Genomic DNA, 26282 nt, shown 5'->3' with positions numbered 1-26282 from the left:
TTTAAGCCATTTCCTTTAAGTCAGTTACTGTGTTTAAATGTTATTATATAATAGAAAAAGACGTTGCGTGGTTATACTAAAGGCTCACAGCCAAATTGGTAGCAAAGGTTGTTCAGACAGAGCTGATCAGATGAAATTGCTGGGAAAAAAGAAAGCATTTTTCAGTCACAACAAATTTATTGCCGTCTTTCTAATGAAATGGCATCTGACTTCAGCGTTGCTGACAAATCCAAACTAAAGTTTCTTCTTTAGGTGTTTTCCATACGTCTAACTACTCAAATTTAACCTGAAGACAGTCGGAACACAACAGAAGAACAACAGAAGAAGTGTCTAGCTTTCATTTTTTAGTACTTTAGGTTTGACTTTACGAAACTTGTCAAATTATCCTGCTAGAAACAGAAAGATAAATATATGCACACACAAATACACCGACACAACACTTTGTGTCACACCTATCTCTTCATGGGCGTCTAGAAATAGAGCCCTTAATCTAGTGACGCATTTTGTCAGTGGAGAGTATCCAGGGACCTCCGGGTCAGGAAAACCTGCAGCGCAAACAAGAGAGGATAATGTTGCAGAGCTGCTAAAGTTTTCTTTCAGGATAGCATCACATTGGAAGGTTGGGATTTCCCTGTCAGAAGAAATACAGGGAGCTGGAGACAGATGAGATAAATATAAGGTGAAATCTCATAGGACAACGCTTGATACTTGACCCTTGACCCTTTCCATTATGCATGGACGCCATGCATGAATTATGCAATAGTGACACTTGTGATTGTGTGGAGTGCTATGATGGTAACTGTGCATGTCTCTTAAGGGAAGCTAACAGCCATTAAGAAGCAAGAAAGGGGAAAATTTGATTGTCTTTTGTGGTGAAACAGTAAAGAAAGGAACAAAGTAAAGTTAAAGTGATGGTGAGGAGGTGAGGGAGTGAACAACTGAGTGACCGTAAAAGGCCACACGGTCTCGCTGGAGATTGAACAGGAGAGTGAAAGGGGGCTTGGGTTTATCTATGTGAAGCACTGTTGTATTTATAGATCTTCTTTAAAAAGATTTCCAGCCCCTTTCCGCCAGTTTCCCCTCCTCCATTTTCAATTAGCCCTTAATGGGTGGAGTAATGCAATCAGGAGTAACTACAGCTCGCACGTAAGGCTGCTCTCAGTCTGCCCCAGACTCCGCACAGACACACACTCCTCAGACGGGAAGGTAAGACAAACCTCTGTTCAGCTGCTGTGATATCACCCATTCATCCCTCCATCTTTCCACCCATTCATCCTCTCACTGGTCTTCATCCATCTTCCACTGTCCTGGGACACAGATGCTCGCTGTGCTCCTGTATTCTCCTACCTGCCTCCCCACCTGCCTGCTCATGGTCCCTCTCTGCAACTGCACATTACTTCTACTTTTTAACCACTTCTCGTCTCTCCACACTTCACAATTGCAGCAGAGACACAGTTTTGTTTTTGTTTTTATCTCTGTCCATTTTCATATCAGCCAAAGCTCTTTTCCATCTTTCCATTTGCTGATCAGGTTATCAACACCAAAAAGAACCCAATGCACGCTCATTACTTAGCAAACAATCTCGGCATTCTTTTGTGATGCAACTTCAGATAAAAAATGGTAAATGGATCCAAAAGACTCGCAATAAGGTTTTAGTTTTTATTTCTAGTCGGGAGACTCTGAACATCCTTTCTCCAGCTCCCTCATCCAGAAGCTCCAAAAGGAATTTCAGGGGTCAATCCATGTTCAGGGTCTACCAAGGCCTGAGGTGAGAGAATAATGTATCAGCTGGTGAAAGGAGTTGGGTCAAAATTTGATCAATACCATTTTTCTCACTTTTATGTGACTCTGTTAAGAGGGTATTTGGATTTGAATGAAGCTTTTATTCTTTTATTGTATTATTCTTATTTACAGATTTAGTTTGTAAAGAAGCTTACAAAAATTTTTGTACGAAAGAATTCAAAATCGATGCCCAAAAGTATTTCCAAGGCCTCAGAAAAAAGTCTTTAATAAGTGAACAGTGTTCCCCAAAACTGTCTAGTTAAAAATACTCTGTAATTTAGCAGGTATCAGGTATTTACCAGGCTCAGACATGGTTACAAAAGCTGGCTGTAGATCAGTTTGACATTAAAAGATGTGAACAAGGAGACTTCCAGATTGGCTGCATCAAAGAGATCCCAGAAACAGCTGCTTCACATAGCTGCAGGTTTTATTTTGGCAGTTCACATTATCCTTTTTTATTTTTAGGGGTGGGATGAATCCTTATATAAGCTAGGTGAGTCATGAAGGGAGCAACAGACAATGAGGGAATGTGGGAGGTGTTGGAAGTTACCGAGAGCAAAAGGAGAAAAAGACAGTCAGATTAAATGACTGACATAAAAAGAAACTCACCTCACAGCGGATTGCCAATGGTGAGGTGGAACTGAGCACTTCAAGAACACAAAATAAAGAAGGAGGAATTATTTTCTGCCTTTGTATGCTGGAAAAGCACCTTTGGAAATTTTCAGGGATTCACACATGGTTAAAAAAAAAAATCTGTGCTACCTTCAGAGAAGAATATATACAGCCTGCTAGATCCTTGGCCAACAGGGTTTCGGTATTTAAACCGAGTTGGAGTAACCACAGGGCTTAACATGCTGACCACAAACAGCTGCGGACTGTGAGTGACCATTATTGCGAGTGCCGTTCAAACTAACACACACTCACATGCACACATATGCGATGACAAGCAACACTTTTCTCCGGCGCTGACAGCTGGATGTGAACTGATGGATGGGTCGGTGTACAGTGGCGGGGTGACCGCTGGTATGCAATAGGGCAAGAATTGACTGTCTCCGAGCAGGACTGATAGTGGTTATTTATATCTGTCTCATCTGGCAACTTGTCGTCCTGACACCGAGAACAGGAGAGATGAAAGTAGAAGAGCGACACATGGAAAAACCTCGTAACATGAAGGACATCATTGTTTCCCAAAAAAAGTGAAACACAATACTTTTTTAACAGTGCGCCCTCTCTTTTTTGTCATGCTTCATTAGGAGGTTCCATCTGGGTCAAAATGACCGAACGTTACGATTGCCACTATTGCAAGGAGTCCCTGTTTGGGAAAAAGTACGTTCTGAGAGAGGAGAATCCCTACTGTGTGAAGTGTTACGAGAGCCTGTACTCCAACACCTGTGAGGACTGCAAAAAGCCCATCGGCTGTAACTCCAGGGTACGTTGTGCATAACTGAATGTGATGAAACCGTCCAGGTCGACTAGTCCTGATGTGTCCCACTGTTGTTCCTGAAGGATCTGTCCTACAAGGACCGCCACTGGCACGAGGACTGTTTCAAGTGTTTCCAGTGCAAGCGCTCTTTGGTAGACAAGCCCTTCTCCACCAAGGATGAGCAGCTCCTCTGTACCGAATGCTACTCCAACGAGTACTCCTCCAAGTGCCACGAGTGCAAGAAAACCATAATGCCAGGTAAGAGCAGAGAGTGGGGCATGAAAAGAAAGGCACAAGGCATTATGAGTCTAAATGCTCTCAGACATGTAGAAGCAGGGCAAGCACAGACCACATAGGCTGTACTTGGTATAGTATAGTATAGTATAGTATAGTATAGTATAGTATAGTATAGTATAGTATAGTACAGTACAGTACAGTACAGTATAGTATAGTATAGTATAGTACAGTACAGTACAGTATAGTATAGTATAGTACAGTACAGTACAGTATAGTATAGTACAGTATAGTACAGCAAGTCTTCTGACGCATGCAGTTTTTTTTTAAATTTTACTATATATATTAAGGTTTGAATAGAAATTGTGTATTGAATAAGTATGCAATACATAAGATATTTTCTAGCGAGGAAAATTCCTGATTACTTACAAAGAACAAAATGTTAAACCCTGTGCTGTTGTTTTTTTCTGTTGTTTCCTGTGTTTCTCTGAAGGCTCCAGGAAGATGGAGCACAAGGGGAACAGCTGGCATGAGACCTGTTTCACCTGCCAGAGATGCCAGCAGCCCATTGGCACCAAGAGCTTCATCCCAAAGGACAACCACAATTTCTGTGTGCCCTGCTATGAGAAGCAGTTTGCCATGCAGTGTGTGCACTGCAAGAAGGTATTGTGGGACATCTGATACATTGTTCAGACCCCTCTTCATTTCCCATCAACCACTGCTTGGCCATTTCACATTTAAGTGGCTCAATGCTCGACTTTCACTGCTTTTTATCAGCCTATCACCACCGGAGGGGTGACGTACCACGACCAGCCGTGGCACAAGGACTGCTTCCTCTGCACCAGCTGCAAGCTCCAGCTGACTGGCCAGAGGTTTACCTCCAGAGATGACTTTGCCTATTGTCTCAACTGCTTCTGCAACCTCTATGCCAAGAAATGCGCTTCCTGTACCACCCCTATTAGTGGTAATCACATTAGCTTTTTCACTGACCACATCAAACATGAACATTAAATGAGTTGTAAGTCAAGACATTTTTTAAATTATTTTTGATCTAATTTTGATTTTTTTCCTTCCTCAGGACTGGGAGGCAGCAAGTATATTTCCTTCGAGGAGCGCCAGTGGCACAACGACTGCTTCAACTGCAAAAAGTGCTCCGTGTCCCTGGTCGGCCGCGGCTTTCTGACTGAACGTGATGACATCCTGTGCCCAGAGTGCGGCAAGGACATCTAACTTCACCCAGCGTCCTGGCCAACAAGTGATCGAATAAACATGCTATGAGAGAGAAGAACAACTAACCAACACGGCATCTTCATTCTAGGGCCCGTCTGAATGTACATTGTTGTATCCAACAACATACAAGCTACTAACAGTGTGAAATTTAGAAGGAAAAACTGTTTACTCTGAGAATAAGTCATTACCAGTATATTAACTGTTAGCATGAATGTTAAGATATTTTCTAATGAAAGAATGACTTGTTTGCAGACATATAACCATTTTCAGTTTAATCTGCAAGTATGTTTTCAAATATACTAATGACTGCATGGATTAGGTTTATGTAAGTGCAGGTTTTATGAATGCGATGTTACCAACAATTTTAATTGTCTATTGCATGTGCATGAAATGAACTTATAAATAAAAAAGTGTTTCAAAGACAGTTACTACAGATTTCATGTGAGCTTCATATGTGGGAGGATTTATACATTATTAGTTTAGTTCATATTAATGAACTAACCCAATAATTAAATAATTAAATTAATCTAACTTCTCACTTTTCTACATAATAGAAGCAAGCAATTTATTTTTAGACCATTTATTTAAAATACATTACCATTGAAAGTGACTTTAGAAACACAGTTAATTGTGCATGAACAAGAAACTGTAAAAACATTTAAAAAAAATCTAAATAAATATGCTTCAAAAAGACAAATTTGTCATAATGTCAAAATTCTTGTGTTTATTTAAGATCTAAAACATTTTCTTCTCCACTCTAGAGTGATCAAAATCTTTCAAAAGCTTAGATTATTTAGTCGATCACACTCTGTAGGTTGGGCTGTATGTACTGAAAAAAGTCCAGCACGAAACTGAACGTCCTGCTTTTGGCTCAGCATCACAGTTAATGTGTTTTCCTCCTGGAGTTGCACTTTATTCCCTCTGAGACACGGCAGTCTGTAACATGACTCACAGTAATCATATACTCATCCCTCTGACTCAATCTGCTCAATGCAAATGATTGGATTCAAAAATAAATCAGGCATGTATCCATCTGCATAAATTTAGACACAGACAGTCCTGATGGAGCTTAGAAAATTCCAGTTTGATTGTTAAGAAACCTTTTATTTTCTTCCAAAATGTAATTATTTTTTATCAAAGAACTAATCATAAGTGTTTAAAAAGCCAAACTAAGCATTTATCTCACACTTAAAACCCAGTACAAGAGGATTACTTGGTAAAAAAATAAAAATAAAAAGCCAACCAAAACACACAAGTCCAACTGCTTATTTAGTCAAGTAGAAAATCTCAATTTTAAAATGGAGCTGCTGATGACTGAAGGACACTTGAGATTATGGAAGCCTGCACTGATCACCTCTCCACCATGGACCTTGTCATGGACACACAGGTAAAAATGGTGCAAGATGGTGGAAAACACACAAAGGCCAACTGCAACGTTTGGTGGGTGTTTGTAGAGACGAGCCTTTCCTTCACACTCTAGATCCCCACAGCGTCAGGGCCATGTCACATGCTGGATCTTTTTCTTCACTTCTGCAGATTGAGTTGCATCCTTGAGAGATTGAGGACAAAACACCAGAAAGTATGTCAATAAACCACGGTTAAATAAATGACATATTTCAGTACGTAAATTAGCGACTAAAAATGCCATACAAGCATTAGAATTGCAGGCCAAAATCGTATAGAATTCCATTATTTCTTAATAAATGTTCCTACCGTGCTGCTTGCTTCCCGTTTGAGATTAGTGTTGTTGCTACATTGAGTGGGTGAGGAAGATGAAGTGGTGCTTCCAGACAGCCTCCTGATGGGGTTAGACAGATTTGCAGCAGGTGGAGGTTTTAACCTGTCTGTGACTCCTGTTGTCATGTTTGTTCCCCCCGGTTTCTTTAATTTCACAGGGCCAGAGTGAGAAGAACTACCATCAAAAACAATCAAAGGTCTTTTCCTGCTGTGATCATTACTGGAAATGAAAACAGGAAATCAAAGAAAGAAATCAGGGTTATTGGAATCCCCCCAACATTATCAGGTCCTGTTACATCGCGAAGATGAAATATGGACATCTTCACTGTCTTTACCTGTCTAATCTGTTGCCGACCGATGTGTTACATTCTCTCTTTTTATTCACTCTCTTGCCCCAGCGGTTGTTGGGAAGACTTCTCTGCGGCAGAGGGATTGCATGCCGAAGATAAATCTCTGTGAGATGGTCCCGATTTTCACGTCCGTTAGTTTTGACGCTTTTCTGAAACATTACAAAAGGTCTGTTGTAGCGCATTCAAGTCAACAAGGCATCAGACGCTACACATTAGCTTGTTTGCTAACAGCATGACGTGCTTACCGTGCCTTTCCTCACATTAACACCAACTTATCTGCTTCTCTGCTGACTTACTCACCTCACGCAATATTAATTGCATAAAGTCTTCAGACAGCAGCTCGGGGTGCAACAGAAGATCCACATCAGAAATATCCGTTGCATTCTGTCCACTGTAAGTCGCCATATTTGCGTGTGGACTTCCTGTTTCCCGACGTGCATCGCGCGCGCCACAACAACTCAACACCGGCGGGGTACAAAGAAAAGTATCCCAACACTACAACTGATTTTGGAATCACTCAAGATTATTTTTTTGATACATTAAATAAAAACAAGAACAATACAGGTGCAGCAAAGGAGGTAAAGAAATTAGAATGTGCTGTTGTATCCTTGGAGACTTGCAGCCAAGTAACACCGAATGGTTCCATTGGTTTCAGGATTCTCAATATAAACCTGCATTTTGTTCACATTTTCTTCACATGTTGCCCTTATCTCTATATGGCTTGCCTAGCATGAAAGGGCAACTTCTGGCTTGTGATAATGTGAAATGTTTGTAGTGACATGGTGTCCTGAAATATTGTCCAAATGCACTTATCTGTCCCTATAAATTTATAGTAGATTTATTTATAACTTTGCATGAGTCAATATCAAAGGGCCATGTATGCATATGTCTGCCTGGGTTGTTTCCTTCCTCTTTCTCTGTAGATCTGTATTCCTCTCCAGGTTGGTCATTTTTCTGTGGTCTTCAGCCTCTGACATCTCAACCTCTAATTTATCATCTTAAAATTCAGGTACTCTCTCTTCACCTGTGTGGTGACCAAATATATAATCAAGAGCTTCAAAAACAGCATCTCGATCTGCTGTGAACAAGGCCTCAAAGTGGCATCATTTACCATGTAAGATATGAGACCACTTCAGTAATATGGAAACAATGATGCACCTGCCGGTGAGATGATGCGCCCATCTGACAGGATCTGTACTGGGCAAAGGTTCCCTGTAGTGTAGCAGTAGTGGTTTCATGTGAGCCTAAGGTGTGTGTTTGTGTGTGTGCATGCGGGGGTGTCTGCATATGTCCACCTGACAAATGAGGGAAAATCTGAAATCCTTTTTTTATGATGATCGTTTTGGTCAGGAACGCCAAAAGTGTGCAAATGTTGATGAAAACACACACAAAAAATGATGCACGTTATAGAGTTTGTTTTGAGTGTTGAACTCATCTTTGGGGGAAAAATGATGACATGTGAGTCATGTGACCGTATTAAATTCCTTTTTAAAGGGGGAATTTTTAAAATGGGTCTAATTTAACTGAAACACAAGCAAACTATGGTTTTTATATTTTGGTAAATATAAAATGTAATGAACATAAAAATGGCCCGGCTCAAAACGGTGATTCAGGACTGTGAAACTATGTAAACTATACTTTAAAAATGGAACCTCGGTCAATTCCCCAAATAAGATAAGGCCTGTAACATTTTACCTCATATTTTCCAACTGTACGTTGAAATTTTCTATTACAGTCTGCAATTTGTTTTGCCCAAAAAGTGAATTAAGATTGCCCTTTTGTCATCAGTAAAATGTAGCTGATTTCAAATGCTCAGAATTGTATTTATTGAATATAATGAATACAATGTCAGACAAATCCAGGTGCAGCTATAGGTCAGAACCAGAATGATTCTTTCAGTTCTTTCTTTTTTTTAAAAAAAAGGGGGGGGGGGGGGCATAATTGTCTTAATTTGAGCCTTGCTGCAGAAAATCATCATAGAATAAGAAACAGAAAAATATAGAGGGGCTTCGGTGTGAGAGATGTAGGTCAGTCATGTGGATTCTGTGTACATTGTTTGTAAATGAGCAGCATCATTCCAGGCTCATCACGCCAACCGATCACTGGTTGAACCAGCGCCATCAGGCAACCTTTTCAGAGCGATAACGGCACACAATCGGGCTGAAGACCAACTTTTCTCCCAGAGCTGCGGCCTCGATCACCCTTCACGAAGCGGGGGGGGGGGGGGGGGGGTGTTATATCGATTTGCCAGACAAACTCTCATTGTACAGGTGCAGTGACAGTCAACTTAGTTTTCTTATCTTAATCTTATTTTTTCTTGTTAACCCTGCAGTTACATAAGTGCCACTTTTAGAATGAAGAACAAAAAATCTTTAACCAGAACGTCAGGAACCTCATTTATAAAACCATTATTAACAAAAACACGCAGACAACTGCACATTTTTCCATTTGTAATCTTTCTCGACCACATCCTGAAGCTTCTGCTAACGGAGTAAAACAATTGCTGCCATTGAGCGGCCAGTGGAGAGACCTTGGGACAGTAATTTGTCGTAGAGGAACCATGTGTTCCATATTATGAATCCTGGGTCTGCTGGTCATGTGTTTACACGAGTAAAGGGGAAGGAATTATCGATGGATAGATTTGCCTCTATATGCCAACAAGGCTGAGCTTTACTTCAAAGGATGATTCAAAAGTTAAAGCGGTCTTCATGAAATGGTGCAATAAGAGATATTTTATTCCTGTGAAAACCCTGAAACTCCATGATCCAATTCTGTAACTGACAGCACATTTTGTCCACGTTAAATGAATATAACCATTTTTTTTCAGTATGTTTGGGATAAGAATTTTGTCATACAAAAGAAACCATCTAAGGACTTTTTTTCTGAGTGATTGATATTAGATCATAATCAATAAACAATGCAATATAATATCTTCTTTATTTCAGTTTATTTTGGTGACATTTTTTTTCCATTTTTTGTGTTCCAGACAATTCCATTTTCTATAACTTAATCTCAGGAATGAATTGATCTTGATAACTTTTCATTTCTCATTAGTCTTTCGTCTATTCCTCTAGATAAGTTTCAAAGCTGAAATCTAACAGAGCGCCACAATTTATAAAGGAGATGGAGAATTTAGAGCCAAACTAGCTTAAGGAATGGGCAAAGAGCGCCCCCTGTCTGTTCTGCTTCGTAACGGAACAAGACTCCTTTTCTGACTGGAGTCTGCTGGAGTGTTGCTGATTATCTTTTTATACATCAGAAAATGATCTGAAACCACATTTCAGTATTGGTAGATTGGATTTAATTAGCAATTCTGAAAGTGCTTACCATGATAATGTCAGCCTCAGTTTTCCATGAATTCTAAAGCACAACATGCTACAGAGTATCTCATCCATATGCAGCTTATTTATTTATCTGTATAGTTTATTTGTTGACAAGAATATGTTTTCCAGCTGAGTTCACCGGTCTGTCAATGCTCGTTAAAGTTCTTTAATTACATAGCGTGTTTTTTTCATTCAAATGCAATAAAACAGTCAGGTAAACATACACAGATCAAAATACGGATACTGTTAACACCCATGGTTTAAAATACGATGTTTCAGTAAATAAACTATGTGTTTAAGTTGAGGAAAATCTTTATATGCGAGGTTTTTTCCTCTAAGAACACTGATGAATCTTTTAACACTGAAAACCTGGAACTGTTAACACATTTAAGTCAAATATTACACCAATGATGTCCGGAGCATAAAATCCACATCTGCAAAAACAAAAATCACAGAAAAAACAGGTAGAAAACACAAATGGCAGAAACTAAGACATTATTTGCAAAAAGTTCTGCATCCATAACCACAACCATGATTTTTTTACAATTATTATTTGCATGACTGACAAAACTAGCATATCACAAATTGAATTCCGATTCAGTGATTCAATAATTACAATTTTGGATTACATCACATGGTCGTAACAGTCTGAGAGTCCTGCATACAAACGTATTTATCCTAAAATTTGACCTGAACATAAGTGTGAAGTTTTGCTGAAATTCTTTAATCTACAATGGTGCGTTTGGCACATTAATTGCATCAAAATGTGAAAACGAGCAGGTAACTGCTGCTTGGTGGCTTCACACAGACGACTGCGTCTCACTGCACACGTAGATGTTGCTGGGCCTCACTCTCCTGTGGGCCCGGCCCGCCACTCTGGGACACAGTCTGCAGGTTTTGGGAATGAACTCCTGGCAGGCCTCTCGGAACTTCCTGATCCTCCAGCAGTAGATGACAGGATTAAAGACCGTCTTCAGGTAGCTGAGCCACAGGGCGCCTATGCTGACCGGGTAAAAGACGGAGCTGTAGTAGAAGCGCCTGCTGAACACGGCCAGGAGACTGACCACGGTGTGGGGCAGCCAGCAGACCGAGAAGCCCACAAACAGGATGAGGATGGTGGTGAAGGCCCGAGTCTTAAAGCTCATATCAACCTTGACCTGTGGAGGGCGCTGCAGTCCGGTCAGTCTCATTTTGCTAACTTGGTTGAGTGCTGGCAGGCAGGAGTGCTCACTGGTGTGGTTGTGGATCCTAATGGTGTTGCGGCGCACCGTGTTGAGAATGCACAGGTAAGAGTAGAGCATGACGGCGAACGGCACAAAGAAGACCGCCACTGCCAGCAGCACTGTGTATCCACGGTCCGCCACGGAGTCTGAGTAACCTAGCACGCACTGTGGTGCCCAGGTACCCCCGATCCTTGCCGACCCCCTCCTCCAGCCAACCACAGAGGGCAGGGACACGCACAGGCTCAGCACCCAGGAGCCCGCGATCAAGAGCTTCGCCCTGTGAGGTGTCAGCTTGTCCTGCCGCTGCACGATGATGAGGAAGCGGTCCACGCTGATGATGAGGAGTATTGACACGCCTTCTAGGACAAACAGCCAGTAAAGCATGATGGACGCTCGACAGAACTCGCTCCCGAAGCTCCAGTCAGCACTGGCCACTGTGACGGCAGTGAAGGGCATGCAGAGGAGAGACAGCATGATGTCTGAGAAGGCCAACGTGGCGAGGAGGAGATTGATAGCCGAACGCATGGCAGGTTTCTGGTAAACAATCAGACACACAATGGCATTGCCGAGGAATCCAATAGTGATCATGAAGATCATTATAGCTGCCAGGGTCACACGGAGAGTAACTGATATGGTGGGAGGCGGAACTTCTGAGGGGAAGAACTGTGCAGCCTCTTCGGCTCCGGTCTCCAGGAAGGCACATTCCTCCAGAAGGCTTTCATTACAGAAAGCCATAGTAGCTACTGTCAGCTAACACTGGCCCATACGAAGGTATATGATGGGCTGGTATTATCAAGGAGACTTTGTTTTTCAGCACTTGACCCGACAAGAAAATACCTACAATAAAGAAACAAACATGTCGTAAATAAAACACGAAAAAACCATATTTGAGCTCACATCCAAGTCCAACAGAACAGGGCGCTGAATAATTTCTCTCACGCCTCTCAGAAGACGCGGCTGGAAATGTGGTCATTAGGTAACCGGCTGCCGTCCGATGCTCTGTCATCAATCACTCAGCTCTCATTTTAAATCTGACAGTTATCAAGGAAGACTGATGGACCCACGTGGTGCTGGTATTATGAGGGGATTAACCCACAGAAATGTGAGATGCGCCGCTCCGACGGGCATGAACGAGCCTGATGAGTAACAGCGGAGCGTGACATATACAGACATTCACACCTTCCACTAATCAACACATGCAGGAGAGAGTTTATCAGAATTAAACTTGACTTACACAAGTGTTTGTACACACCCCTGGTGTCGTTGCCTGTCCACGGCCGATTCGGATGAGGCTCATTATGGTTTCAGACACTGACTAGACAGACGTCAAGCATCCTCACATGCACGTAAACACGCACAGGACACGTTTGTTGCTATGGTTTCCACTCCCTGCTGCGGTTGGTCAGAGGCCGAGGAGATCATTCTGTAATTCGGGTCTTGATGGGGACATTCCATGAGGAACTGGGGGACAGGAAGTCCAGACAAGGGTCAAAAGCACAAAGTTAATGTTGAGGGAACTAGATTAGATTACATTCCAACAGATCACAGTTGCTTTAAAGCTGCTAACAGGATCTGAGCTAGCTGAAAAATTAGACTTTTAAAACATTACCATCATGTTTCAGTGCATATTGCAACAGATAGTATACACGGCATCATAGCTTGTTCCACAATAGGTGTTACTATTGAGGAACAAACATTTATCTAATACCAAAACATATCTTAATGTGTATCTTGGTATCGATACTGTAACACTACAATGATGATTTTAAAATTTGATTCAGTGACAAAAAAAATCTGTCAGGATAAGGAAATGTTCTCACTTTATTTCTTTATAGCATGTTTGAATACATTGTTGTATGTACACTGAATGTAGTATTCAGCACGATTAAATGAAATCCAAGTACATTTTTACAAAAATCCTAAAATAATTACGAAGAGACGTGCCAAGGGTGTAAGTCGTTAGTGTGACCGCCAGGGGGCTCCTGTGGTTATTGTTTGATATTATTTCCATTTAATTCTTTAAATAAAGACAGACAGTGTAGTTATTATGGTGCAAACACCTAAAAATCATTCCCTTCAGTTGTAAATCCTTACTATAGGATTCGTTAGATAACATCTGGACAAAGACACGAGTAGAGTAAAACGTAATTAGTCTATTTTCCCTGTATTGATAGTCTAATATCTACCTCCCATCGGGTGATTTAAGAAAACGGTTTAATACGCCGACATTTCTTACACCTTCTCCATCAATCTGGTAGTTATCTGGTCAAAGAAGTCGGTGCAAAATCTCACCACACACAAATGGAGCCACCTTGAGGTTACAGCTGACGTCGTCGTCAAACCCGTCAGTTTGATGGCGATGTGTTATTTCCCCCTCCTCTTTGTGTGTGTCGAGCTGTTTCCAAAATACAAAATTCCCTTCTCAACGTTTTCTTCTCGAATCGATCGCCATCGTATCGCCTGTGGATGCTGCTGACGCCAGAAGAGGAGCAGGTGGTCCCTGATTTAAAGGAGCGGTGCAGCAAATGCACGGAGCACCTTACATAATCTCGCGGGTAACAGAATATTTTGAAAGGCTGGAGGAATTATCAATCAATAAACGCTTATTTATGCCACAGAAATGACACAATATATGTTTAAAAGTGAGACTCCATCAACCCTTAAAAAAAAAGAAATCCAGAGTCACGCAATACTTAAATAGACCGCATGAGGGCAGCATTGTATCTTAAAACGGTTCAAAGTCCAGTCTAAACATTAATGTTTCTATCTTTGCAAGTATCTTAATTTGATTAATTTGAATTCAATTACAGACTTTAGTTACAGATTTTTCAAAAGGAATTATGAAAATGTGTTTTCGGCCACGTGGGTAAAACGCCACATGGATTTTTAGATATACCACAATGAGATTTAAATCTTGTATAAGAATGGTCACATGCTGACATATCAAGTGGTGGGATTTTCTTTTAAGTAATGTGCTTGCCTAAATTGGCAACGTGCCCATGTGTTGAACATGCCCATCAAACCAGTTCCACTCTACCGGTCTGGCACATGCATGCTCGTCACGTCCAGTGGCACCCACACAACAAGCTTGCTACTGAGAGAATTAATTTCCTTGTCCATTATTCCACAGATGTTAGCCTTAATGTCTTCTTGTGTGGTGCTCCATCATTCACCAAAAAGCAAACATGGGAAAGTGGAAACTGTTCACCATCAAATAAGAATATTCCAGGACACAAAGCCTTTAGTTAAAGAATTTACACTTGATGCATGTACGACATTAAAATAAAAACGAATGCTTCCAACTCCATCGTACGTGCCATGAGTGTTCACACTAAGTAAGCCATAGTGTGTTAATCAGTGTTAGATATTAATAGTTAACCAATCTCTGCAACACAGAAATAATTAACACTAAACAGTGGGGACTGACGAAGTGCAATGCGCAGTGTAGTTAGACATTAAGATTTGAAACACAACTGCAGTTAAAGACTTTTTTGAATGGGTTCCGATCTCCATCTGTTGTAGCCAAACTGTTCGATACAAACAAGAGGGAATCGCCTCGTAATAGCTGCTGTATGTAGAGTACCAGCAAATGAGGCTTTAAGAGCAATTATGAACAATTACACGAGCGGTTTATGTTGGAGCGCGTAATAACGTCCTTAGCATGCGAACACTGGCCACACCGTGTTGGAGTAAATGTATTTTAAGTTGCGCATGTAGGTGGGAACGCCGACCACAGAGCTGCAACGAGAAGCACATGTGCGCCATTTTCTGTTGGAGGAAGGTTTAGGGGTTCAGGTTACAGTAACATCATCAGCCTGCACCTTCAGATCACTGCATTAATATTCAGAGGAGACACCTTGCATCTAGTGCGATGACAAAACCCTTTGAAGGGTTTTTGATCCCCCCAATTCCATTCTTATCCCCCATCTTTACATCGCTAAGCTTTAAGGGGGATCACACTGCAATCCTGCAAGCTTAGATTTTTTCTTTTTAATCAGAGAACTTTTGACTTCGCAGCTCCGGGAGAATCCGTCATCACGCAGTACACGCTGTTTCTGCCATTGTGTGATGTTGGTGTGGGAGCTGAATGCGCACAGAAGATTTCATTTGCATGTCAACATCAGGTTCCCCACAAGAAAATACATAATTTTTATAGTTAGTCTGGTAAATCAATTCACTTGGATGACAAATCATCACCGTGGGGTGCTTTGGTGGTTTTCTTGAGATGTAGTCTGTCTAATCTAATGAAGGGATTAAAGTGTGCTCTGGATTAATGAAGACCCAATGAACCCATGTGTAAACGTCTACTCATTCATACAGGCAGGCTGTTATATTTAACCTACAGGGCCAGGCTTTTCCTTTCCCCTAAATTTTTCCTCACGTTGAATGGTGACAAACAGGCACGCCACGTGCACCCTTTCACACATTCGTGTTCGTTCATGTTTATGTTACTGACTCGGCAGGAGTCTTCATCCAAAAATACCTATAATAATGTAAGAAAACTCTAATTTCATGATGGATTAATGACGTCCTGTGAGGTAAAATGTCAACTTTATGCTTTTCACGTGAAAAGTATGCAGCACTTGCAGTAATGCATTAACCTCCAGCTTTGTGTTGTGCTCATTCTGGTTCCTCCGCACCTGGTACACCGACCGATCTTTGACCTCTCTTGACCGTTTATTGGTTAGCTTAGTTGTGAGCGTTTTGAGTCATGTGCATCATCTTTGTGCTGATCGGAGTCAGACAGAAGAATTAAATGCAGATTTCCAGGCGTCTCTCTGCCTGCTCACCAAACCTGGTGTAGGGGCAAAAGATGGTGTCGCCACGTCTCCATGTTACCCTGGCAACTGCCGCAGAGGTGAACCGCCAGGTGGGACAGCCGACCTCAGCTGGCTGCTCTCCACAGAGCTGGAGTCCATGTTGCTGCCACGGGATCCTGTAGGCAGGTCTGCACCCAAACAGCACCTCCACCTCCAAGGATGCGTTCAATGTAACAAGTTGAGCTGGGTTAAGCGGAGTTCACTTAACTGGCAGATGGTCACAATCTCAGCTATTGTTATTGAGATTTATATGGCTGATGAGCATATACAAGGAAGTCTAAAAACTCTATTTTTATAATAGATTAAAAACAAAACTCTTAAACAGCACTTTGGGGTAAAAACAATATTTACATGAGGTGACTGGTGAATTTCTTATCTCGCTGCATAAAATATTAATTACAACTTTATATAAGTTACTAAGAAAGTTGAGGAACTGTGTGTGTTTCAAAATTTTAAAAAAAAAAGTTCATTCTAACCTGAATATAAAATAACTACATAATATTTTTAATCAATAGTGAAACTTATTCTTGTGCAAAACATTTTAATGGATTTTCTCTGTTCATGATTGTCTTTATCCCAGTGTGTGTGTGTGTGTGTGTGTGTGTGTGTGTGTGTGTAGGGCTCGCCAAATTGTAGATAACTGAACACAATTATTTTCTTCTGTCAATTTTATTAAATAATTAGTCTATTCAATGGAAATTAACACAGTGGAAAATAATAAATAATACAAATCATCACAAGAATACACAGCAGACATAAGTGTTGAAGAACTCAGGAGAACATTTGCTAATGTTTGAAAGAAATCATAGGAAGGAGAAGGACGTACTGGGAATTATCTGGAATTTAACTTCTGACCACCTTAATGTGTCACAATATAAGTCCACTGGCACACAACAAAAATATGAGAAAGACGTTTGGAGAGAGATAAATTATTGCTCATTATAAATGACGTGATGGATAAAGCACATTGTCTTATTTGACTCACTGTTCAATAACAGAGGTTTGGGCAACAACTCCTGCAGCATGACGAGGGACATTTTTATTTAAAACTTTTTTAACAATATAGAGATATGAAAAAAAACCACTTTGACCTTTTGAATATTACTAAAATGTCCATTCAGGAGGCTGTTTTGGTAAACAAATATTACATTTAATAACCTCTGACTTCTTTTCCAGTCAATTCTTTTTTTAAAAATCTGAGATTGAAGTGTCCCAAATATTGATTTTTAGTGCAGAAAATACTCCGTGGTGCATAAAAGTAGATATTTGTCCTGCTCTGAAAAGAGTACGCGGTGGATAAGAATATTGTTATGGATCAATACCCTACTGCAAGCTGTAAGAAAGTCGATTTTCTTCAGATAATGGGAAACGTGTACTGAATTCTATAAAAAGGGTACGCGGACTTTTTGTTGTTTAGATGTTTTACGGTGTTTTACGTATCGCTGTACATCCTCTTGCAGTCTAACGAGGGCGACGGCGTGTCCGGACCCATGCTTCCCACCTGTGAGTACACGTCCTCCGGTGTGCGTGGCAGCCCAGGCGGCGTCATGCGCTTCTCTTTCTGTCTGCGGTTGCAGAACCAGACCCTGACCACCTCCTTCTCCAGTTGCAGAGTGTCTGCTAGAGAGTTGATCTCCTGCGCGGACGGCTTGGGACACTTGAGAAAGTGACTTTCCAATGCGCCTTTTACGCTCACTTCGATGGATGTGCGCTTTTTCCTCTTCCTGCCCTGTGTAGCGATCTTGTCGATGCTGGTCGGGCTCCCGGTTGTGGAATCGGCCTCTTCCAGCCACTTGTTCAGCAGGGGCTTCAGCTTGCACATATTCTTAAAGCTCAGCTGAAGTGCTTCGAACCTGCAGATGGTGGTCTGGGAGAACACGTTGCCGTATAGGGTGCCCAAGGCCAGGCCCACGTCCGCTTGGGTGAACCCCAGCTTGATTCGCCGCTGTTTGAATTGTTTGGCGAAGTGTTCCAGGTCATCAGACGTCGGAGTGTCTTCGTCTGAATGCGGGTCGTGGTTCACCCCATGATTCTGGTGATGGTGCGCGTGGTGGCCGTGGTGATGGTGGTGGTGATGGTGGTGATGGCTACTGTGATCCAGCTCTGGTGACTCCCCGCGCACCAGTCCAGGGTGCATGAGGCTCTGACCCGCGTGTGAGCTGAGCATCCCGTTGACTGTAAACCCACCAGGCTGCGAGTAGATGAGGGACTGTTGCTGCTGTTGTCCCTCGGAGATGCTGATGTGCGCTGCGGATGTGCCACTCCAACTTCCTTGGTGCGCTTGATGGGGTCCGAGGTGCGGGGGCCTGTGGTGCAAAGCGGTACCGGAGTGTAGATCCTCCCTTGTCGTGTTTCTTTTTGCCTCCTGCGGCTGGGAACTGGGGGTCCAAGGAGAGCCGGCCTCGGCCACCGCCACTGCCGCTGCGGCTGCCGCGGCTGCCGCGTGCGGCAAAGATGTCACCCATTGGTGAGCATGGCTGAGCATGTGGCCCCCGTTGCTCCCCACCATGGCTCCCTGCATGAAGTCACTCTGCACCATCTTTACTGAAGGGTCACCTCTGTATCCACCAGACACTGTTGTCACAGCGGTGCTGCCCGGCTGCATGCCGCCACCCCTCCGATCAGAGTGGAGGATCGAGCCGGGTAGAATCCTGCTGCTGGCGAGGTACGGACTCGTGGCTGTTGCCATCCCCCAAAGCATAGGCTTTATATCACAATCTCTGTTTCTCTTCTCTTTTTTAAAATGATTATCTCCGGCTGTATTCTAATCCATTCACAAAGTAACTGTCACAGAATGAGCGACAGCGTTGCGCGTTTGGAGGGAAAAGCGCGTAATCACTCCACAGAAACGTCAAAGATAACTGTAGTTAGACAGCTCGGAATGCTGAACCCTTTCTTTGCTTTTCGGTGGACGGAACACTTGTCTTCAAAACTTTTTATCTGTCCCAGGAGCAGCGCAGTGCTTAATCCACACAGATTATATGGAAATCCACGCCGAGTTTTGCGTAACCGCCCTCCTCTAACCCGCTCGTCTGCCACTTCAGCGCGACCGAGTTACAAAGACAAAATGTTAAGCGCGTCTATGGTTCTGTAGTAGTTTCTCTCTCTCTCCATCTGCTGTTTCTGCGCGACCTGTGCTGAGGGAAGGAGCCGAGCGTGTGTTTACGTTGTGCCAAGTCTGCGTATTCCTCTCGCGTCTCCGTCCAATTACAAGGAAAGACTCTGCAGAGCTCCTGCTGATTGGACACAGAGCAGGAGGAGTTGTGCGGGTGTCAGTCGAGCTCGTCTGCGCAAAGTTATTGTTGCATAGAATAAAGTAACAAATATCGCATCAGCCACACTTCGACCCTACCTCTTCTACCTCTACTACTACTACTACTATTATTATTATTATTATTATTATTATTATTATTATTATTATTATTGTTATTATTGTTATTATTGCTGCTGTTGTTTTGTTGTTGTTGTCTTATACAAAATAAATACTAGATGTTAGTGATTGCTGCTCCCCGTGATGCCTTTTTGAAAGCAGCGGAGCTGCAGGGTCAATTTTGGATACATGGAGCCTTTATACGCCTCTCGCATCCTAATGCGCTCTTCTTTTCATATGTTAAAGGAAATGTGGCAGTGGCGTGACGCGCCGCACTGCTGAGTCCTGAAGGTGCACAAAACCATCTAACAGTTAGATTTTAGTTTCGGTCCTCCAAAAATTCATCCCAACAGCTCCAAAACAACACAAGCTAGTTGTGCGGGGATGTTTCCACGGGTGAGTTTATGGATGACCTGTTAAATAAACGCGTTGGGCGGAATTTTGAAACCACGGAGTTTGCCCGATCTGAAGGCCCCTAGAAAGGAAAGTATCGACTTGGACGCCTGGAGGTTTTGGACCGGAGGGGAGAGCCAGGTGCAGCCAAATAAATGTGCAAATGTATGTTTTTCTGTGGAATCGACTTGGCTCATAACCAAAAGGTAGGAAAGAAACAGATTCAGATTATACATAACGGAGCCTTTCTATCATAACACCTCAATCCCTCTATTATAGTCGGTTCCGAACTGTCTTTATGTAATTTACAAGTTTAAAAAGGTAATTTTCACTCAATAAATGTATGTTACCTCATTTACTGACAAAAGTAAAACATTCTGTATGGGGACTATTTGAAATTCATAAACTTCATAAGTTAAAGAACACTTTCTGAAATCTGAACCGTTTTTGAGAACTGTCAGGGATTTCAGTGTGATTTTAGGATTTCGCTGGGTATTTGTTAGTGAAGGAGAGGAGAAGGGGAGCACAATGACACATTTACTCACAGCCGCAGATGAAGCCAAAGCCGCAGGCTGCACCTCCTCAGAAATGAAGCCACAAAATGCTGCTTTGCTTCTTTAAATCTGTAAAATCACCACAATAAGCTTTCTTTGGCAACCAATTTAAACAACCATCATAATGAGCAACTGAAAAATGATCTATTAGCAAAGACATTTGGAACTTTAAGTGAACTTTCCTGGTTGTGTGTTCGACGTAAAAAAAATATTTCACCTTAGTGAAAGAATAAAAACACACACCTTTGTTGCATTTTCACTGAACTAATTTTCAAGTCACTTGTTTTTAGCTCCGTGTATGCATCTCCCTTACGTACAATTTCTTTTGTGGGTTTAAAATGTTTCTTAATTAACGATTGGTGAGGATGATAATCATTGCACAGGTGGGAGAGGAGCCACCGTGTGTGTGCTGAAAACATTTCTGAGTTTGAGTCCACTGATGCTCATGAAGCTCCAATCACTCCATTACTGGAATTTGCATAAATGTGTATTCGTGTTCGTAGGTCTCAACTTCATGGCTGACTAATTCCCCTGTTTATAATCACTATTACCATCATTAAGCATCCATTGGCTGGATGGATTAGTAAGTCATATTTTTCTACAGAATTGGCAACGAGGGTTTTAAGCACTGGCAAACTTGTGCACAACTTCGAATCATCTGAAGTCCACGTGATTATTTTATTCCACGGTCGATAAAAGCTGTTTAATTTTGAGCTGCATTGAGTAAAGGCAAGGCCTTGCTGTGCAAAGCAAGGCAGTATTTCATGTTTGCAGCACAATGTAGAGTGAACCAGACGACTCTGGGAATGCACTAATGTTTTTCATGTGTTGTGCTGGCTGGTCGCTGCATCGGGTCCTCTATTTGTTATTCATGAAGGAAGCTGGGTGAAGAGGCCTCCTTATGATGCACATTTTTTTTCTCTCCGCTCTCTTTCTCCTTCTCTCTCTTTCTCTCTCCACCTTGATGGAACTGCTTGACGACAAAGCAAATAATCTGTTTTAGCTAAAGTGAATACAGCAATTAATCCGGCATAATGAGCACAACACAGACAGCTAATTGTCATTATTGTTTCTTTTAGATTATCTTCAAATGGCTCTCCCTCTCGCTCGCTCTCTCTCTCCTCCCTCTCTCCTTCTCTGTCAGGTCTTCAATATGCAGATCGTCCGTTTCTGCCCCTGGGCTATTTTCTTTGGTAGACTTTTTGAAATATGGTAATGCTTCCAACAAAAATTGCAAAGAAGAAAAACAGGGGGAAAGGCCTTAATCTGGGCTCCAGGAGTTTTCCACTCAAAGAAAAGAAAGAAAGTGAGAATGTTCTCGTATTTGCGCTCTTGTTCTTTTCTTGTTTCCATCCAATTAAGCTGAAATAGAAACACAAACCAGGCAAACAAACAAAATTAAGTGGTGACAATGAAATCTGTTTGCACACACACACACACACACACACACGCACGCACGCACGCACGCACACACACACACACACGCGCGCACACACACACACACACACACACATTCTTGTAAACCTATTGCCCATTGCCCTGCTCTTTACCCGAACCCTAAACATCACAACTAACCCCTAACCCAAACATGAACCTAAACACGAACTCTATAGGAACCTAAAAAAAACTTCATCCATGAAACCGCATCAAACAGTCCTTTGAAGTTGTGAGGACCAGCCAAAATGTCCTCACTTACCAAACATGTCCTCCCTTTGCTAGTAGAATCAGGATTTTGGTACTCAAGAAAGCAGACAATAATGCTGGAGAAGACAGAAAGCACGTCGGATTAACACAGTCATCTCTTGTCATGTCGGCCAAGCAAACAGAACTTTTTCTTTCCTTCTCTTTTTATTCCTCCTCTTCACTGCCATCCTTTGGCCCTGATCGTGAGCGTGGTTGATCTTCAGCTCTCCCTGAGATGCAGAGATCTCTCACAGCGTGAGCCTCTACCCAGCAACCCCCTGCCGTGCACTTAAATCGGAAGCACAGGCCGCCATGTAGAAGTCAGCTAGGAGAAGAGACAAAGCACAGTTAATATGCTACGGCGAGAGAAGACAACAAAAAGAAAAAAAAATGAGGACAGGGGAAAGAGAGTTGATGGAAGTGAGAGAAGGAGAAATATGTGGCAAACATGACCAGTTAAAATCCATTTCTGTGGAGTCCGACTGCCAACTGACGCCCTGAAAAGTTTTCTGGGGCAGTCTTGACTCTAGCGGTCACATGTTGGAAATATTCACTGTGGAAGGAAGTGTGAAAAGAAAATAAAGGAGCTATGTTTATCATTCTGGAGCAACCTCTACTGGGGCTTAAAATGATTTGATGTGCTGGTTAAACATTGTTTTTGTTTGGCCTGTAAATGGAAATTAATGTGTGAAGAGCATATTCATTAATCCCAGCGGTTCTTTGAAAGGGGCCAAAGTGACAAGGAACAAAATACCACCGTGAAAGAGCACAAAGTTATCACTCATTTTACTTTCTCCGAGCCGTTTGTGTGTACACAGCTGCTCGCAGGTGTCTGAAATCTGGCCACCACAAAGTGTCCACGAGCATTTCCATAATGGTGGAAGACGTTTTTGGAACGACGGCCTGTTACAAGCAGACCTTTTTCTGAATATTTATGCTAAACTAAACGAAAGACCCGTCCAGAGGAGAAACATCTGTGCCTCCGTAGAGGAAGAGGGAGAGAGAGAGAGAGGAAATTGAGAAAAGATGAGACTCACAGGGTTTTAGTGCATTCAGATAAAGTCACGGCCAGATCTGGAAAATACAGATCTCACGCGGCTGCAGAAAATAAAACAGAAACGTTGAGTTAAAGAGAAGGAAGCCTTGGAGTTTTTAATTTCCTCTTCAGCTTTTGCTGTGGCTCACAAACTGAAATAGAAATGAAAGTAATTGCGAATACGTTTGTGGTTGTGTCTGTGTCTTCCCACAGCTTTTATTCCAAAACTTCCCATGCTTCCTTCTGTACCTGCAGTTACAACCAGTATGACAGAGAAATTTAGTCAGGAAATACCTCCAGCTCTGCAGCCTGAGGCTACAGACAACCGTGGCCCTGTACCCAGGTCCGGTCCGGAGCCAAATCAAACAGCGGTTGTCCCCGAAGGGCCGGTCTGGCTGAGTCTGGCTGACCCTGCACTTTTCATGAATGGACAGATTTCTCTGTGAAGCTCCCATCGAGGCCCACGAGCTCATAAAGACCCTCTGTAGTTGGGGAGGCTTCTCAGGTGGGTTAGAAGGAAAAGAAGGAAGTATCAGATGCTGAAATATTAAGTGACGTCTGATACAAGTGGCAGAACGGTTTACACCGTTTTGGTTTCATCCCCGCTCGGGTTACGCTGCGCATCGCAGATCAGAGCTTTAAAGTGAAAATGTAAAAGGAATCAGTCAATCTGATTATGCATATCAATTCCCTTCTGCGCCTTGTACTGAGCAACCCTCCGGGACCGCGGCTGGGTATCCGTACCTGCTCTATAAACAAGAATTCAAATTAAAATCCAAACGTGTGATTATTCAGCAGGGTGAGAAAGAGCAGCTGAATTCATTACGGCTTCTTTATGCTCAGTTACAATTGGACTCGTTTGAGCAGTTTGATACAGCGGAACAAAAGAACGTGGCGACATGTCTGCGCGTGCATCAGCTGAGATGTCAATCAGCGCACCTTACAGTGGAATCTAATTAAATAAATAGTATGCCTGTGCCTGAGCACAGCGGGATAATGATGTCGTGTAGCTTTGGAATTAACACTTATTTCAGCAGAGGAAGGCGAGTTTCACAGCAACGCACCCAGGTTACAGATAACTCCACAGTCCTCTGAAATAAAGATGCCTTTAGAAGCTCCAGCCACAGTGTCATCACAGACAAAGACACATCTTACTGCTCTTCGTCTCATTTTATCATGTGATATCATGGTTTAGATGCTTTTTACGGTTACATTCGATCTTTTTCTGTTATGTTTTACTGTAGCTGCCCAGGCTTGATTCTTTATATATCATCTGCGAGCCTTTGTGCACATTGTGATACTCATTTGGATGCAGTGTAAACCTTATTGCATTCATCCAATCAGCTCTCCCTATTTCTCAGATATAAGGTACGATTTAAAAATGAACAGTCTTTATAAATACGTTTTTGTCTGATTTTCAAAGTTATTCCACTTGATTGATGATTGCCTCCTGAGATGCTTTCAACATCCTTCACCAGTGTCGACCTTCGTGGGCTGCTGATCATGACAGCAGAACCATACGGAGCCATTTATCCAAGGGAGGTTGGACTCAGCCTCAGTGCCACCTGAAAGCAGCTGGCAGCAGCACATTTGTTAAAGTTTGGGCTTTTACAGCCGTACGCACCAGTACGAGACGTGACAGTTCAATAAAAGATAAAGAAGAATGTGTAAGTGAAACTCAAGCAACTGCATAATGGATGAAGACACAAAGGACACGGGCTCTAAAGATAAGGAGAGTGTTGAAAAGAAATTTGCTGGTGTGGAGATTTTTGCGCTATTTAATAAACAACGATCAGCTTAATTTATAGTCCCTGATTTAAGCCATCGCAGAAGTCATGTTGTAAATGCAATTTATGATTGAAAATGCATTTGACTGTCTTAGATTAATGAAAAGGTTTTGAACAATATGTTTATAATAAACTCATCCGACCAACAGTAACTGAATTGCATCTTCAATTAAAAGGAAAACAACCTTGAATCTTTCTCCCACCATTATCCAACAGCACTGTTCTTTGGTGACCTTGTTTTGATGGTGACGCTAACAGTCAACACACTGCATTAATATGGTGAAATGGATGAATACGAGCACCCAGTTTACATGAATTCTATCTGACTGAAGAAGATGGATGAACCACAGAGAGAACCCACACAAGACCACTAATGTTCATGTGTAGAGGGCTGAGCAGTCGAGCCCAGAACATTCTGGCTTTGTGGTAGCACCTTTAAACCTGTATATTCATTTAAACAGAATTAAGCACAACTACTGTTCTACTGTATCTTGCACAGCATTGATGGTGCGCTGGTGGTCTGCTCGTGAGCTATTTTATATACCAGATTAATATAACAGATTTTTTTCTAGATATAGGAAAATTTCCGACTCATTAAAACAACAAGATGTGTCTTTGGGATTGTTCCCCCAACAGCTGCAGCACATCTGGAAAAAAAGGATTTTTATTATTTTTATTTTTGGGGTGTCAAGGACATCTAGGACAACTTCTGTCCCCTCCCACACACCGTTATTATGGTAACTGTGCTCTCGGTAACATCCTATTGGCACCTGTAGATTCCGAGACACGCAAAAGCAGCAGTGCCCCCGAGAGCTTGCAGCGGGAGGTGATCGATGCCAATCAATGGCGCCGAGTTTTACCTGTGACGAGACTCCGGCACTTGCAGTTTTTGACTTCCTATCCTTGGGAACGTGTCCTACAGACCCAGGAGCTCACCTCCTGTCTTCACACTGGCCCCAGACGCCAACACCACGTGTGCAAGATCAGAAGCGACCTTGGCATGCACGCAGCGAAAACACAGCCTACTTCAGCATCTCTCTTTGAAGTAGATTATCAAAGACCTTTCTCCTCCTCTACTCCTCGGACCAAAGGCTACTATTGTTTTTGTTGTTGTTATTGATATTGTTTTGTAGCCTTATAACACAAAGCAGTCTGACCATGACTCTGATGCTAATGCGGAGGTGGAGAGGGTGTTTTAATGAGCTGCGCAGTACATCAGAGGAGCTCAGGAGGGTTAGAGAGAGCGAATGGGTAGCACCGAACATCAAAACACACCTCGTACTTCAGCTAGCGCGTTTTACCGGCCGTGACCTCTCAGCACAAGGCTGATGAGAGAG

At 42.4% G+C, this 26282-nt stretch overlaps 4 protein-coding genes and 1 long non-coding RNA gene across 7 annotated transcripts; 1 reads left to right on the top strand and 4 right to left on the bottom strand.

The window, feature by feature from the left end:
* Positions 1–1075: 1075 nt before the first annotated feature.
* Positions 1076–5105, top strand: fhl2a (four and a half LIM domains 2a). The gene is made up of 6 exons (XM_003961736.3): positions 1076–1206; positions 3036–3211; positions 3289–3463; positions 3933–4102; positions 4217–4403; positions 4518–5105. The coding sequence occupies exons 2-6, from the start codon at positions 3056–3058 to the stop codon at positions 4667–4669; spliced, it is 840 nt and encodes a 279-aa protein (XP_003961785.1). The 5' UTR covers positions 1076–1206; positions 3036–3055; the 3' UTR covers positions 4670–5105.
* A 132-nt stretch (positions 5106–5237) lies between these two features.
* Positions 5238–7216, bottom strand: c1h2orf49 (chromosome 1 C2orf49 homolog). Its single transcript, XM_003961792.3, has 4 exons — positions 7057–7216; positions 6742–6905; positions 6383–6626; positions 5238–6218 (listed from the first exon to the last, which is right to left on the bottom strand). The coding sequence occupies exons 1-4, from the start codon at positions 7159–7161 to the stop codon at positions 6162–6164; spliced, it is 570 nt and encodes a 189-aa protein (XP_003961841.1). The 5' UTR covers positions 7162–7216; the 3' UTR covers positions 5238–6161.
* Positions 7217–10043: 2827 nt separating this feature from the next.
* Positions 10044–13799, bottom strand: gpr45 (G protein-coupled receptor 45). 3 transcript variants are annotated; one of them, XM_003961793.3, is made up of 3 exons: positions 13595–13799; positions 12537–12763; positions 10044–12139 (listed from the first exon to the last, which is right to left on the bottom strand). In XM_003961793.3, the coding sequence occupies exon 3, from the start codon at positions 12035–12037 to the stop codon at positions 10880–10882; it is 1158 nt and encodes a 385-aa protein (XP_003961842.1). In that variant the 5' UTR covers positions 12038–12139; positions 12537–12763; positions 13595–13799; the 3' UTR covers positions 10044–10879. The 3 variants fall into 3 exon arrangements, with proteins under 3 accessions (XP_003961842.1, XP_029705963.1, XP_011606623.1); XM_029850103.1 differs by having other exon boundaries at positions 12555–12763; XM_011608321.2 differs by having other exon boundaries at positions 13614–13799.
* A 2977-nt stretch (positions 13800–16776) lies between these two features.
* On the bottom strand, positions 16777–19382 carry LOC101076786 (POU domain, class 3, transcription factor 3-B). The gene has a single exon (XM_074084939.1). It carries the CDS (start codon positions 18821–18823, stop codon positions 17555–17557), a length of 1269 nt encoding a protein of 422 aa, XP_073941040.1. The 5' UTR covers positions 18824–19382; the 3' UTR covers positions 16777–17554.
* A 702-nt stretch (positions 19383–20084) lies between these two features.
* Positions 20085–25945, bottom strand: LOC115251122 (uncharacterized). The gene is made up of 3 exons (XR_003889678.1): positions 25806–25945; positions 22136–22447; positions 20085–21409 (listed from the first exon to the last, which is right to left on the bottom strand). It is a non-coding gene; the product is annotated as an uncharacterized lncRNA (long non-coding RNA).
* Between the last annotated feature and the right edge of the window lie 337 nt (positions 25946–26282).

The sequence above is a fragment of the Takifugu rubripes genome, chromosome 1 (genome assembly GCF_901000725.2).
Source record: "Takifugu rubripes chromosome 1, fTakRub1.2, whole genome shotgun sequence".
NCBI lineage: Eukaryota > Metazoa > Chordata > Actinopteri > Tetraodontiformes > Tetraodontidae > Takifugu > Takifugu rubripes.
Note: the sequence above shows the minus strand (reverse complement) of the source record. Positions and strands in the feature narration are given on the sequence as shown.